At 37.9% G+C, this 15,940-nt stretch overlaps 1 protein-coding gene across 26 annotated transcripts in view; it reads left to right on the top strand.

Annotated features, from left to right (window-relative positions):
• Window positions 1-15,940, top strand: part of plecb (plectin b) — a 108,581-nt gene that overhangs the window by 74,980 nt on the left and 17,661 nt on the right. For 9 of the 26 annotated variants that reach the window (XM_047810949.1, XM_047810954.1, XM_047810957.1 and 6 more), the window contains exons 3-24: window positions 1,757-1,771; window positions 2,886-2,975; window positions 3,568-3,603; window positions 4,371-4,448; window positions 4,563-4,667; window positions 5,767-5,933; window positions 7,984-8,099; window positions 8,462-8,568; window positions 8,935-9,054; window positions 10,010-10,105; window positions 10,214-10,341; window positions 11,196-11,289; window positions 11,414-11,568; window positions 11,672-11,951; window positions 13,009-13,086; window positions 13,169-13,330; window positions 13,417-13,521; window positions 13,614-13,709; window positions 13,902-14,027; window positions 14,111-14,263; window positions 14,347-14,501; window positions 14,869-14,995. In XM_047810949.1, the coding sequence (XP_047666905.1) occupies window positions 1,757-1,771; window positions 2,886-2,975; window positions 3,568-3,603; window positions 4,371-4,448; window positions 4,563-4,667; window positions 5,767-5,933; window positions 7,984-8,099; window positions 8,462-8,568; window positions 8,935-9,054; window positions 10,010-10,105; window positions 10,214-10,341; window positions 11,196-11,289; window positions 11,414-11,568; window positions 11,672-11,951; window positions 13,009-13,086; window positions 13,169-13,330; window positions 13,417-13,521; window positions 13,614-13,709; window positions 13,902-14,027; window positions 14,111-14,263; window positions 14,347-14,501; window positions 14,869-14,995 (2,589 nt within the window). The remainder of the gene's footprint in view (window positions 1-1,756; window positions 1,772-2,885; window positions 2,976-3,567; window positions 3,604-4,370; window positions 4,449-4,562; window positions 4,668-5,766; window positions 5,934-7,983; window positions 8,100-8,461; window positions 8,569-8,934; window positions 9,055-10,009; window positions 10,106-10,213; window positions 10,342-11,195; window positions 11,290-11,413; window positions 11,569-11,671; window positions 11,952-13,008; window positions 13,087-13,168; window positions 13,331-13,416; window positions 13,522-13,613; window positions 13,710-13,901; window positions 14,028-14,110; window positions 14,264-14,346; window positions 14,502-14,868; window positions 14,996-15,940) is intronic. The other 17 variants (XM_047810951.1, XM_047810956.1, XM_047810960.1 and 14 more) reach the window with 6 other exon arrangements.

The following is a 15,940-nucleotide window of genomic DNA, read 5'->3' as shown; positions in this document are numbered from 1 at the left end:
TGCTGCTCTGAAAAGGCAGACTGGTCTCCAGTAGCCTGTGTGTTTGACCGCGGGTGGCTGTCTGTCTGCCTGAGACCTGCAGCAGCAATCTGTCTCCACTCAGCCCTACATGAATTTCCTCTGACATTCATTTAAAGAATGCCACTGCAGTGATTACAATCTTAAAAGTGGATGAGAGAGGGAGAGAGAGGGAGAGAATGTCTCTGCTCTGTTGTCCCTGTTGCTTTACTGTACTTCAGTGAAAAGCAGCAATTGCATTATAGATTATTCAAGTTCAACTAAAGGATGTTAAAATAGAGGTCAAGTTATTATTAAGTCATTATTAAGTTAGTAATTTGTTAGAATGGAAAGTAATTCTAGATTAGGTAGTGATAAGAAGTGTAATAGTCTGAGGTCTGAGTTAAAGGTCCAGTTTCTGCCATTTAAATGTAATTGTTTTATAGCATTTTAATAGTCTGGACTCGTGTCAGGAGAATAAGGTGCGTCAAGTGAAATTGGTTGCACTATAAAGCACAAGTCCTTATTTGTTTAAGCTATTGAAAGAGAAGCTTGTAAAAGATTTAGACTTTAAATGGTTCCACTGTATGCAGGATGTATTTTCTTGCTTTATTTAGCAGACCAACCATAAGCTGTTATCTTGCTCCAGTATACAACCAAAAATCCATCAGTTTAAATGTTAAATCATCAGACAGCACAATACTGCTGACTCCTTATGGACGACTCTGTACATGTATACTGAAAGCCAGACAGACAGTGATTAAATGTTATAATTAACAGACTGCTAATTTTACACTGGCTTTTACATGTCAACAGCTTTAGAGTGAACACAAGAAGACTAATGGCTTCCCTTTAACACAACACAACAGCAAAGTATTGCTTAGTGTTGATGGACTGGCCTTAATAAGTTGGGAGCCAGCGAGTGGTGTGAAAACTGAAGAATTATACACATGGAAGGGAACATAATGGCCTCTGTGTTGTAGTTTATTACTCACACCTCTACATTTCACTCAGAGAATATTCCATTGGTTAAACTGGAGATGGTTCTATAGGTCATACATGTTACAATACTGAACCCTAGTGGTTAAATCAGCATATTACACTTTATAGCATGATGATTAAGGTAAATAACAGGAAGATATTGTTTCATTTTTGTATGTTGGATATATAAGAAAAGGAAAGTTATAACAATAGCCATAACCAAATGTCTAATGGTTATGTATTTATGTTGGGGTCAGAGTTTGTAGTGACAGTTTAGAATGATAATGTATGGATTTATCATCATAGAAAAAGAGTTCCTTTTGCAGTAATAAATCTTCACTCATGTCCTTTGAAGCATAAAATGTACAGACATCAGTCAGGTTTTAATTAGAGCAGCGGATCACAAAACAGTCCTCAGGGTTCTCCGAAAAGGACCACAGATTTGCTTTATAGTTGTGTAGACCTCTGAAGAGCCTAAAGAGTGTTTTTTATTTTTTTTATTTTTTCAATGCACATTTTTGGCAGATGCTTGCAGATGAATATAATAACTTGTATGTATTAAGTTGTGAATTACACACAGTATTATGTATTATACTGTACAAAGTACACTTTCATGAAGATCTAGTAGCTCTAGATCAGAAACAGTATTATTTTTGTTAGCCAATATAGTCGAGTTTATATTGTGATCATTCATTATCACTTAATTGCCATTCCTTTTCTTCTCTATCTTCGTTATTATTATGTCTGTGTTCATGTCATGCCTTTTCTCTCCACGCAGCACCAGAGAGCACAGGTAGGTAGCGTCTGCACACAAGCCTCAGCAGGACTGGAATCTGCTGCATTTTCTGACCTGCATGAGTTTCCGCAGGGGATTTCTATCTCTCTTTTTTTTTTGCTTTAACGTGGAGCTTCTTATGCTGTCACTTAAAGTATGAGGAATGTTGTCTTGGAATACGATCAAGCTGCTTATAGATTTTATAAGCAAGATCTTTTTTTTAATCAAACATCAGCAAAAGAAGTCCACAAGGCTTTTGCTCGCTCATCACTTGGGTGTTTTACATGCACTGTTACAGCACCCTTTTGTTTGCTGAATTGTTTTTAATAGGTTGCAGCACTGGGTGGTTTATATATGTATATACTGTATGTGTGGCAGTCTGGAGAAAAACCAAACATCTATCCCTGTGGCTGATTTTTAACAAAAAACAAATCATCTTTCCTAGGCTACCTGCACATCATGTTGTGTAAGCAACCAGTTCAATGTAGTGGAACGAACAGTCATTCTGCCTAAAGACATCTAAATCCTTGCTAAAATTTCCTCAAACTGTGATAGCTACATGCAAAAAAAAACTAATCAATTTTGTTTGTAATGACACATCAGCTATCAAGATGTTTGAGATATACAGTATATCTGAACACATTTCGGTTCAGGAAAGCCTGTAGGATTCAGAACTTTTTATTTGTTCAAAACATCAAATTATTACCATATGAAGGGGTTTTTCCCAGGCCACCACACACATTATTAAAAGCACTGCTTGGTTTCCCTATGCATATATACCCAAAACAAGACTGTATATAAGAGTACAGCATAACGGTTTTGAGTAAAGAAGCAAAAAAACAGGGATAGAGGATTGTGTCAATATATCTTTAAATCCCTATAAGTCTACTAAATCATCTGTCAGTGTTGTAGGCAGCTGGTATGTTGGCAGGTGTGTCTCTATTAAACTCAAGGTTGCTTTCCTGCCCGGGGGGGGCATGCATTCCTGTTCCGTGTGTATTTAAGATTGATCCTCTGTTACTGAAAGGAGTAAAGACTAATGGAATAAAATGTTTCTTCAATATTAAGGGCTAGTCACCTTAATGAATGCATAATATGTTCATTGATGACTCTATGCTCTGTTTGCCCTTAGGCACAGCGTAATGTGACTGATCTGTATGAAGACCTGAGAGATGGACATAACTTGATCTCTCTGCTGGAGGTGCTCTCAGGAGAGACACTGGTGAGCCTCAATACCTGTATACGGTTTCTCTGTCTGCAGCCCAACACAACAACCAGTGCTAACTCTATACCCAGAATCACTTGTAACCAGATGTGAAGCTGAGCTACTCCTCAAACAAGCTTAGGCCAATTAAATCATTTTTTATCTATAATAAAATGCGTTTTCTTAATCGTTTGCAAACGTAAATTGATCTGGATCTACTGGGAGATCGTTGAAGAAACTTCATCTATGTTTTTTAAATCTATTTTTTTAATGTTTTTTTATTTATTCTCCAGAGATTTAACTGCTAATACAAATACCGAATCACACCCAAAACCAAGACACTGGGTTTCAGATGACTTTTGCAAACTTTTTGTTCTCTGCTGACTTTGATGCCATGCTTCAGTACTGCTTTTCCTCTTGGCTATAACACATTAACCTCACGGTCCACTCTATGCCTTTATCTCATTGAACTGTGTGGCACCTGTGTGACTCCTTCTCTTCCTTCTTTGCCTCCATTTCCTTCAATCCCTTCCTATCTCTGTGTGCTGACCTTTGACCTCTGCCCTGTGGGCTTTGCCTCCTCTCTTTTCACTGCTCTTGCTGGGGCTAGTCGAGGGAGAGGGACGTTGTGAGGAACTTGCGGTTGGTGAGTGGGTTTGTTATTTAGATTTTTTTCCTTTATGTGATAGCATGGGTGCATCAGTGGACAGAGATCTTACATGAGATCTTGTCAAAATGTTCAGGTGGCTTTAAAGATTTTTTTGAGTATAATGGAAAAATGCTTTAGTACTTTTAAGACTTGATTTAAAAACTAAATTACTGTTGATCAATTTAAAATGGATCATTTTGATGCCACATTTAATGAAACAACTTTTCCATATAAGAATATTTCAAATTCTTTTAAAATTTTTATAGTAAGATACATTTTTTCTGTAGGTTTACTTACTTCACCAGACCAGTATTTGTGTAAATGTCATTTAAAACAACATGAATGCTCTGAGTGCCACTAACAGGATTATTAGCTTGCCTATTGCATGAATTTTTGGCGCTTTTTCTTCTTCTGTTCGATCTGAACCTCGAGTTCATGTTTTGGGTGTGTAGCCAATGTGGCAGATGTATCAATCAATCAGTGTTTGTCATTATGGTTATACTTATTACCGGTTGGCCTAAACTTCCATGAAAAGTTGCATTTGAATGCTCATTACTTTGTTGATCTTGACCTTGCCTTTAAGCATCCATTAGACGCCTTTATATCTCTGAGACAGAGTAAAACTCAACATTTGTTCAAACATGTCTTTCACATTTTATTGCATGTGAGTGTGGCTTATGGCTTCCATGTCTGTAAAAAAAGATGTAGTTTTTTTTGTCTCATGTCTGCCTTCCTCCATGTGCACTTTTCCTTTATTCTTTCAGCCTCGAGAAAAAGGACGCATGCGCTTCCATAAACTTCAGAATGTACAGATAGCACTGGATTTTCTCAAACACCGGCAGGTAAGACCTCTAAGCATCTACGCTTATAAAAATATAGATCTTTATAGTCTTCACAATGGTCGTAGTTAAATTTCTCATAAATCCTGCTGTTTGGTTTATCTCTGCCAATCCTAGGTCAAGTTGGTGAACATTAGGAATGATGACATCGCAGATGGAAACCCCAAGCTTACACTGGGGCTCATATGGACCATCATTCTTCACTTCCAGGTTTCCTCTTCTGTCAGTGTTAAGTTCCTTTACCATTTACCTTCGCCGCCTTTATCCTGTCCGGTCTGGGGAAAATCATTTGGAAGTCACTAATCCTTTCGGTGGTTTGGGTCATAACATCAAATAGCATTTCATCAATCATTTCCTTACACGACTTTCTTCTTGCTTTCCTAAGGAAGTGGGTAATCGTGGGTTTGGTTATTGGAATCAAACTAAAACTAATTATTATGGAAATGTGTAAAGTTAAGTAGACATGCCTTGAGAAGAAATTTTCCGTCCTAGGTTTTGTATGTTCTGTGTTCTGTGTCTGAACGCACTGATGCATAGATCTTTTTTTAGCTATTATCAATTACTAATGCAGTCAATAGCAGTATATGATATTTTTAGATACTATATTCAGTTTTACTATAAGAAAATAGCAAGAAAATTCTGTCAGCTATGGGAAAGATATTTTTGCCCAATGGTTCTGGGACCTGTTGACAAATTTCCCATCTTAATTCACTTTTCCAAGTCTTAGTCACAGATCCTTTGCTGCAGGGAGGGACAGTATGTGGGTGTGGAGGATGTATCAGGAGAACAGCTCTAGATGAAGACCGATAGCCTACATGAGGGAATTTCAGATGATTCATTTGTTATTGTCATGTAACAGGGGACATAACATTTAATCAGATATCTGTTCCCAGGCTGGAGCTTAGCCTTCACTATAATCTCATGACCCTTGGCTAAGTACACAGACATATTGTTAGATGACATTGCCTGTGTGATGCCATTGATTTGACATTAAAACCATTTTAGCTGATTTCTTTTTCCCGTTTACTGAAATTTTAATAGCTAATCCTTAGCCAAAATAGATCTCCCAACCGGTACTACCATATTATTTCGTTATCCAGTATCCCCAGTGCTTGGAATTTGACTTCCATTCAGGTGCATAACATAAAGGCCCGGAGGTTAATGGTAATTGCTGGAACATTGTGCAATGCATGCATGTATATGGTGTATTTTATTAAAATCATTCAATGATTTGCATGCTGGAAAAAAATAATACATTTTTGACATTTTCCTGTTCAAATGACACTTTTGTTAATTCACATGCATTTTTGGTACGTGATAGATTTCAGACATCCATGTCAATGGGCAGTCCGATGATATGTCAGCCAAGGAAAAGCTGCTCCTCTGGTCACAGCGTATGGTAGATGGATACCCAAATCTGCGCTGTGACAACTTCACCACCAGCTGGCGGGATGGCAAGCTCTTCAATGCTGTTATTCACAAACATAAGTAAGTGCTTTTGTGGTATTAAATTCGTTAGGCGAGGTGAAGCATAATTATTGTTTTTTTTCTTCATCAGTTCTTAATGAATCATACTGTATTATCAATTAAAGCAATACAATGTGACATAAGCAAAAAGCTGTCATTGGTATATTTATATAAGATCTGACTTGACTTGCGTCCACATTAAGTAGAATGCTCTATGAAAAGTGAATATTATTGCCCTCAGGCTGGCCAGCTATTGGAGGAGAAGTTTAACTACATGATGTGTATTAAATGTAGCACAATAGGACTTTTGCTGTCTTAGTAGAAAGATGAATTAGTTTATAAAACAGATTAGATTTGAAGGCAGTGAACATAGGTTTCATAGAATAACAAAAGCATGAATGTTATTTTAGAGATTACATGCAGCAAATGGCCTTTATTCTCCATAGATACAAAAAGAAGGAGTGGCTGAATGAACAGCAGTGAAAAAAGTGGTTTAATGATAGAGAGAGTTAAAGAGTTAAATGGTTTAGGGTGTGGTCCATGGGGCGTCTTTATAAAAGAAGAGTCAGTCATCCCCGTAGGGAAACTTTTTTGTGAAGCATTAACATGTACCTGCAAAGCTTGGGTACTGCCTTTTCAGAGCGAGAGCAAAAGCTTGTTGTTTTTGTCAGGTAGGAACAGTGCTACAGAAAGAGCGAGAGCATTTCTACCGCCATGTTTTCTTTCATTTTTCTTGGCACTGCTTTTGTGCCTGTTTTACTGACTGGATTACGTATTTCATTATTTGATTTTGTGCTTTTGGAGTTTTGGATATCTTTTTAAAAAAGGGTTTTGGGTAAGCCACATGGAATTACAGCTGCAAATTAGAAAGGAAAGACTGCTGTGAAGGCATTTGGGACTTGGTGATCCTAGAGCATAAAGACAGCGAGAGCAGCGCAACGCAACTTAAATTTTTCCTAGCAAGGAATTATTATTTGGATTGTTCTTGTGTTGAGAAATAATTCATAAAGAAATTGCCGTGCCTTGAAATATAACAGCTATGCTAAAGAAGCCCTGAACATTGTCTGCATTGGAGCAACATTTCTTCTCTAAGTGCTGATTCTAAAAGGCATGATGTTCAGTTTAAAGAAGAAGCTGACGCTTAAGAAGCGTAGGGCAAGCAGCAGCAGTAACTCGGTGAGTGATGCTGAAGACCGTGTGGTCATGGTGTGTGAGGAGATTCCCTCTGAGATCTCAGAAGACTCAGGTAGAGGCTCCCACAGTGCAGGAACTCGCTCCAGTCAAGGCTCCTCAACAGGCGATGCTGATAATGGCCACGGTTGGAGCTCTGGTAGCATCTTTCCCAAGCTTTCACTCAAGATGGAAGAAGGGAGCAATGGTTCTGTTTCTGTACCCAGCCCTGGAGATCACTATGCTGTCCGTTCCACTCTACACGTCAAAGAGTTATACTGGTCTGAACTCTCAATTTCACCTTTATTTCTCTATTCATTTAGACTGGATGTTATTTGTTTTTGTCAATACATTAAAGTAAGAGAATGTGCTGCATATGTGGTTACGATTTAAGGCTTCGAGTCATGTTTGGGTTTTCATTTGGGTAACTTTACTTTGTGTTGACGTGTACATTATTTTATATATATATAAATATATATATATATTAAAAATGTGTAAGAGTGACATGTTAGGAATGTCTGAGTGCCTCAGGTAGGCAGATGACAGATTTATGGGACAGGTGGTCCCTGAACGTGCAGCTCTTAATGTCCTGCTTTGTCCATACTGTACCAACACCATGAGGTTTCCTCTCTTGAAATATAATAACACACAATTTGAATTTGAATGAAATGTGTTAGTGTTATTGACAGTACTCTGTTTTCTTTTTCTTAAAGTGACTCCTTCAGTGTTTGCAGCAGCACAAATAACACAAATTCAATCATTTTTTCCTTTGGGATCAATAAAGTTTATTTTATCAAGTGACATTACTGCTAATGTAGTATCAGCATTAATTATTGACTAATCATGCACCAGTTCTCCACACACTCCTCATATTTAAGCAAGCTTCTTTGCATTCTTTCAGTCCCAGACTTATCGACATGGGAAAAGTGTACCGCCAGACCAACCTGGAGAACCTGGAGCAAGCCTTCACCGTGGCTGAGAAAGATCTCGGTGTCACACGTCTACTTGACCCAGAGGGTAATCTTTAAACTTGTTGTACACTTTTCTAACAGTTAGATATCATGCTTCTTAGTTTAAAATTTAGAATAATAATAATTTTAAAATCAAATTAGATGAATTCTTTCTTATTGCAGTACCTATAACGGCTAATTGCTCACATTGCACCCAGAATTCCAGAGGGTGTAATATTTTATCTATCTAATTTTCGACTTTAAATGAAGTAAAAATTGCAGATTGTATTAATTATTTTAGATTTCAGTATTACATGACATTGGAAGCAACTGTGACTATTATACTTCTGCATCAGCATAAATCTACAATTTGCTGTTTGGTTGTATATATATTTGCAAAATCTTTTAATTTGGATGATATGTTTTTAGATGTTGACGTGCCCCACCCTGATGAGAAGTCTATCATCACATACGTGTCCTCGCTCTATGATGCCATGCCTCGTTCACTCGATGCTCATGATGGTGTCAGAATAAGTGTGAGTTTTATGCCCATACTGTAACGGAAAGTCTAATTTAATAAAGTTAACTTTTTCCATTCCCATAAAAGGGAAAGTTGTGTTGTGGTGTGAGTTGTGTAGTGTGTCACTATTAGCATCCTTATTTTATAAATCTTGTCATTAACTTTGCAAAACAAAATAGAAGCTTAACATATGATATGTCTGTTACCTGAGCTCTGAAAGATTTTTGCCTCTTTACAGTACTCCATAGTTGTCCATCCCTTCATGTGTTTGTGGTCAGAGAGGACCAAGGCAGTTTAGACCCAATTAACGGAGTGTGACATGTGTTAGTGTGACCAAAAGGGTGCTGTGGCTGTTGTAAAGAATCTGTGTGTGTGTGTGCAGGAGCTAGAGCTGCGCTGGAAGGAGTACTATGAAATGATCACCATTCTTCTTCAGTGGATCAGACACCATGTTGTGATCTTCGAGGATAGGAAGTTCCCCGCCAGCTACGAAGAAATTGAGGTGAGTTTATACATGTACACACACAGAGAGAGAGAGAGAGATAGAGAGAGAGAGAGATTCTAGTGTCTTGTGATAAAAACAATAGTCAGAATTGAATTCCCAATGAGAATTGCTTATGCATGTTAGTCATTGCTGTGACTGACGGAGTGAGTCATGTTATTCAATAGTACTTTAAACAATGCAGGTTTGTGCTCTTGCATGCTCCACTGTAAGTGTTCTGTGATCCTCCCTTTTAAGGGTGTGGCATTTCTCTGGTTAAAAAATATTCGACATAACCTCTAGGCAGGCTTCTTTTCTCCAAATCGGAGAAAGAATCAGTGCCACTCCCTGTTGCATAAGTAACTGTGTAGCTGACATCTCTAAAAAACACACTCAGTGCTTTTTATTTACCTGCTCTCTATCGCTTATCTGCTGTAAGGCTTATGAATACATCTTCTACATTTATTTATTCATTCTAGCTGATACTTTTATGCCACATTGGACGAATAGTTGGGGCAGAATAAAGACATTTAGCTGGTAAATGAGCTAGAATTCAGTTGCACCTGGAACATAATGTGTTGTTATACTTTGTGAATTAAAAATTTAGTTTTAACCTGTGCCTTATATTTGAGCTACCTATTTATTTATTATTTTCGTTATTTGTGTATTTGTTTGTTTATTAAGTATAGGACGGACAATGCGAATGTGAATTTTAACAGTAAAGTTTTATAGATCGTTTTGATTTCCAGTTTATAGCAAAAGAAACTGAATTCTCTACCTCTTTAGTAACCACAGTAAGGTGAGGATTGGCTTAGAGCAGTGTCTACCTGACACCAGGCTGACTCATTTCTTAATCTTTTGTGCATTCAGAAAATAGAAAACAGCTTTTTAAAGTCTAATACAGATAGGATTAGTGCCCTAGTTACATAACTCTTATTATACATGGGAAATAAATGTTTTGTTTGCTGAATTACAGATCCTGTGGCGTCAGATTTTGAGGTTCAAAGAATCTGAACTTCCAGACAAAGAGTCAGAAAAGGAGCGTTCTAAACAAATTTATCAATCCTTTGAGGTTTGTGTCATCTTTCCAAATGTTATCTGACAAATGCATAGTATCAGATTTTTATGCATTGCTGTGCTAAATATTTTGCTGTTAGTAATATATGCTATACCTGAACAGAGTGCCGTGCAGAGTGGTCAGATCAAAGTGCCCCCTGGTTACCACCCTATTGACGTCGAGAAGGAATGGGGCAGACTTTATGTGTCCATCCTAGAAAGAGAGCGACTGCTTAGAACTGAGTTTGAGAGGTGAGAGACAGCTTGAACCTTACATAAAGATAGTGTGTCTGATTGTTCAGCTTGTACTATGTGTGTATATGTATCTTTTTCAGCTTGTATAGATGAGACTTCATTATAGTTCTGTGTGGTGGGATTGATTTGTGAACATCTTAAATCTTTGTCTCAGAGTCTGCAACTCTTCTACTACATACATTAGTCTATTTCATTTGAAAGATAATATTCTTATTTGGAAAATGCAGGTATTTGTCATACTACGAAAATGAAAAACAGATAATGTGGTAACTTTAATTTGCCCTGGACAAAGGTATGATAAAGATTTTACATTAAGGAGATTGATAACTGGATCAGCTCATAAGGTAGGGATCATTTATGTGGAAATAGATTCTGGATAGGTTTGGTCCGCTGTCACAAGGCTTGAGAATGAGTGAGTAATGTAGCTCACAGCAAAGCTCCTTTCATAACAGAACATTATGGAATGGCTGAGTAGGCACTCCAGACACTTAGCTCAGTCCTGTTCGCAGTTTGGTGCTGCTGAATCCTTTAAACAAGACAAGACTATGAGAGACGAATGTTGGACTGGTGTCTGTCAGTGTGGATAAAGAGGTTTTTGAGACTTTCTGATGGCATTTGTGACAGATCCACATGGGTTAGAATATTTGCTTCAACCAGGGAAGCTGTAAGTGTTTTCTGACGTTTCGTTTATATTATAGTGCGATGTAATTGTGCATTCCTGGCCTGTGGTGTTTTTTTTTTTTTTGACATTTGAAATTTCTTATTGTCTGTTTGGTCAATGTATTATTTATTATTAATCTATAAACGGAATCACTGATTTGCTAAATCGTGAAATATTTTCTGTGATCCAGGTTAGAGCGTCTCCAGCGGATCGTTAGTAAGGTGCAGATGGAGTCTGGTTTGTGTGAGGAGCAGCTGAACCAGACGGAGAATCTTCTACAGTCGGTGAGTGAATATTACTAGAAACTCATATTAGATTGCTTGTGCTTCTGACTCTCTCTCTGTGTAGTCCTGCTACATCTAAGACACAGTTTTCATTAAGAGTGCATTTGCTCATATTCTTCTGTAGGATATCCGACTGTTAAATGCAGGCAAATCAGCCCAGAACGCACTTGAGGTTGACAGAGGCTTAGACAAGTCTGAGGGCTCGATCCGTCTCCTCTTCAACGATGTCCAGTTTCTCAAAGACTCGCGCCACCTACAGGCTGAACAGATGTACCGCAGGTGTGACAATAGTTTAAATTAGTTTGTGTTATATTTAATAAGGATTGTTTCGTTCGTATTAAATAAGGAAATTAAAAGATAACACTGAGATTTCTTCACATAGGGTTTACCGTCTTCATGAGCGTCTGGTGAATCTGCGCAGTGATTATAATTTGAGACTCAAGGCAGCCCCTAGTATGCGCCCTCAGGCCCCGCTGGATGATGTGACTCTGCGCTATGCCCAAGATCTGCTGGCATGGGTGGAAGAGAACCAACGCAGGATTGAAACTGCAGAGTGGGGCTCGGACCTGCCCACTGTGGAGTCCCAACTGGGTAGCCATAGGGGCCTTCATCAAACAGTGGAGGACTTTAAGGCCAAGATAGAGCGTGCACGAACTGATGAGGTAATATATCAATAGTTAATAAAAATAAACATTTGTTTAATATTACTTTGGCAGAAATATCGAATGCAAAGGGAGTGTGACAGTGTAAAAGTGTAAAAGACTCTTTTTCACTATTCTTTATCTGTATGAACAACAAAAGTAGGTTGTCTCTGTGCTGCATAGAGTTAGAGACACTTCCCAAAATCAATTTTCAACAAGTTGCATAACTGATCTCACCAAGATACTGTAGAATTGTACCTTAGGAAAACTGTTGCTCTAATAATAAAGACTGCCTTGTGCTTTATGCCTGGACGATAAGTTCATACTGAACATTCTTTCAACTGAACATTTATATATTTGTCTGTTATGTTTTTGTCACTTTTAATAAATAAATGTTATTTTTCATAGAAGAAATTAAAATACTTTTAGTAAAAAAAAAGGTTTCATAATTTTAAATTTGTTATTATTTCTAAACATTTTCATGCATTGCTGGCAGTTTGTGAGTAAATCCAATAATCAGCAATACCTCATTACCTACTGTACCTATTGTAGAAATAGTTTCATATCATACTGGCATTTTGGCATTTTTTTTTCCATCCCTGCTTTTAAACAAAAGTAATTCTGCCTTAGTCATCTTCTGGTGTATTCATATTTTTTTAAAACTGCTTTGTGTTTATTGTTAAAACAAAATTTAAAAAAATATATATTTAATTGAGTTTCGGAGGGAGAAGTAACGATGTAAGAAGTGAAGAAAAAGGAGATATTGAAGTCACTTGTCAGCTTGCTCTTAGTTTTTTACACTGGTCTTACATCTGTCTGTAATAGTTGGTGCTTCCTCTCATACAAAGGTCATGACTCTTATATCTCTTGTGTATAGGCATGAAAGATTATAATACACAGAGTTATACTTACATTTTATAATGCAAAATGCAGAATAAAAACTAATAAAAGAGAATACTAGGAATTTGTGTGCTCATTAAATGCATGTGATAAGGACAGTCTGCAGTAGACTGCAGTAGTAAAATATAGTTTCATATTTTTATATATATATTTCAGCATGTGTTACTGTATGTTTCAGAGTCAGCTGTCTCCTGCCAGCAAGAGTACCTATAGAGAATATCTGGCCAAACTGGACCTTCAGTATGCTAAGCTCTTGGTGAGTATTGTTCTTTAAGTCACCCTCCATATTATTGTTCCTTTACAGAAACTGTCAATGACGTGATTGTGTTTGTATTCAGAACTCATCTAAGTCTCGCCTGAGGCACCTTGATCAGCTCCATGCTTTCGTCAGTGCTGCCACTAAAGAGCTCATGTGGCTCAATGATAAGGAGGAGGAGGAGGTCAACTTTGACTGGAGTGACCGTAACACTAACATGACAGCAAAGAAAGAGAACTACTCTGTAAGACAGACATATTCAATTCCTTAAATGACATTTATAGTTGGCTTGATTTTGTTTTGAATCATAACACATTGGTTGTGTTTCAGGGACTGATGCGGGAGCTGGAGCTTCGGGAGAAGAAGATCAGTGACATCCAAACCAGTGGAGAAAGACTCATTAAGGATGGTCACCCAGGCAGGAAGACTGTTGAGGTAGTTTTGCTTGGCTAAGATATTCTTCATTTGTTTTTGTTTTTTGTGTGTGTATGTGTGTGCGTTTCATCCATGCTCATTCTTTCTCCCAGGCTTTTACTGCAGCCCTGCAGACCCAGTGGAGTTGGATTCTTCAGCTTTGCTGCTGTATTGAGGCTCATCTCAAAGAGAACACTGCATACTATCAGGTCAGTCAACCGAGTACTTATTTATTTATGACACCCTGGTATTTAGGAGAGGACACATGCTTCTGAGACTGATTTAAATTTATGCCAGGTTCTTCAGAAAGTCTCTTAAAACATAAAACACAGTTTCTCCTGAATCATTGTAAGACGAGGTTGAGTTAACTCTTTCCCCTTCATCTAACCTGTTTTTATCAGTTCTTTGCTGATGTCAAAGAGGCAGACGAGAAGATGAAGAAGATGCAAGACAACATGAAGAAGAAGTACACATGTGATCGCTCTACCACCTCCACTCGTCTGGAGGACTTGCTACAGGACGCTCTGGTTGGTATTTCCTGTATCTTAAGTGTCATGTTGTGTACAGGGTTTAACAAGTAGAGATTCTTACACTGTGTCATTTCTGTCAGGATGAGAAGGAGCAGCTGAACGAGTTTAAAACTCACATGGCTAGCCTCAACAGGAGAGCTAAGAGCATCATCCAGCTTAAACCTCGCAATCCCACCACCCCCATCAAAGGCAAGCTGCCAATCCAGGCAGTGTGTGACTTTAAACAGATGGAGGTTAGTTAAAGCACCTGCACCCTTATCAACTCACGTATCCCTCTACTTCATGCTCAGCCTTTTTCTTTTTTGTTTCTCAACAGATCACAATGCACAAAGGAGAAGAGTGTGCACTTCTCAACAACTCACAGCCTTATAAATGGAAGGTCCTAAACCAGTCAGGCAATGAGGCTGCCGTACCTTCTGTGTGCTTTATTGTACCACCAGTGAACAAAGAGGCTGTTGAGAGTGTGTCCAAGTAAGGATTCATTATTTCACATTCAGAATCATTTTCAGAAAAGATCAAGTTAGGCAGAAAGCTAGGATTAAGGCAAGATATGTAAAACAATAGATATCGATCTTTGCTAGGTGATTTCAATGCTTTTTGTATCAGGAAAGTTCCCTAAATTCTAATCATCATTTAAATATATGCAAATAAGTCTTATATTTTTATATATAGGCATATACTTTGTCTAATAGAATATGCTTATATTTTCACACCCAACAAAATCAATATAACAAAAACGAAATCTAGGCAATGGGTATGATGTTAAAATGAAAATGATTATTTTACTAAGGATTAAGGATCTATAATATTGTATATTTCTGCACTCTGTACCATTTAGTCTGGACGCTGGTCTCCAGCAGACAACAATTCTGTGGCAGAGACTGCATGGTGATATGAAGAGCCTGCTTTCCTGGCAGTACCTGATGAGGGACATCCAGCTTATTCGCTCATGGAACATCTCCATAGTCAGTTCTCGCACAGTTTATTTAATTTCACTGTATTCCACAAACTTATCTAATGCATATTAGGAACTGTAGGACCTGCAGTTTTAGTAAATTTAGCACATTTATTTCATATGGGGATTTGCTTTTTGAGACTAAAGGGTTTTACTGTTATTGGATGACCCTTAAAATAGAGCACCTTCATGATAAGATTAAAATTCCCCTCAGAGTATTATTAACATACACACATACATATTAAATTGTTTACTGAATTACAGAGTGCTCTTGCTAAGTTATTGGGTTTTGGAAAAATGCTTTGACCTTTGACAAAAAAAAAAGGCTTTGCCTTAAAGCTTCTTTAATTTAAGGGTGAAAGCAGGTTCTTGCTGTTAAGCACTATGTGGACCGGACTAGTTTTACGTGGGGACGTGGGGGTAAAGTAATTATTACCAGAGCTTCTCTGTGATTTTAGTCCCGTCCGAATGTGCCATCTCGGTAATCTTTACGGACAATGTCAGTAAAGATTACGGCGAATTTTACCTTCTGTAAAAAGGTCCGGAAAAATTACCTCAGGTAATACTAATCCCGTCCGAAAAGACCCGCTGTAATTATGTACGGTATAATTCCGTCATATTCTGTTTAAAAGTAGTTTTTGGCGCATTTTGCAAGCATGGAGGTGCTTGAAACAGGAAGCAACGTCATACGCACATGACGACAAGGAGGTTACTGTGGTGCGTAAAGTGAGTTACCCCTCCCACTTCTGCTAGTTTTACTGAGGTGTCTTGTCCCGTGCGAATTGGCCAATTAATATTACAGACGTCCTGAGGTAAAATTGCATTACTCCACGTCCCCACGTAAAACTAGTCCCGTCCGAATAAAGCGAGAACTATTCAACAGCATATTATGCAACTAACAATGAAAAAGATGTGGAGTATCCCAACTTTACAATACTTTGTCTTTTTGGTTAAT

The sequence above is a fragment of the Tachysurus fulvidraco genome, chromosome 3, assembly GCF_022655615.1.
Source record: "Tachysurus fulvidraco isolate hzauxx_2018 chromosome 3, HZAU_PFXX_2.0, whole genome shotgun sequence".
NCBI classification, from domain to species: domain Eukaryota; kingdom Metazoa; phylum Chordata; class Actinopteri; order Siluriformes; family Bagridae; genus Tachysurus; species Tachysurus fulvidraco.
The sequence above is the reverse complement of the archived record's forward strand: the minus strand, read 5'-3'. Positions and strand labels throughout refer to the sequence as shown.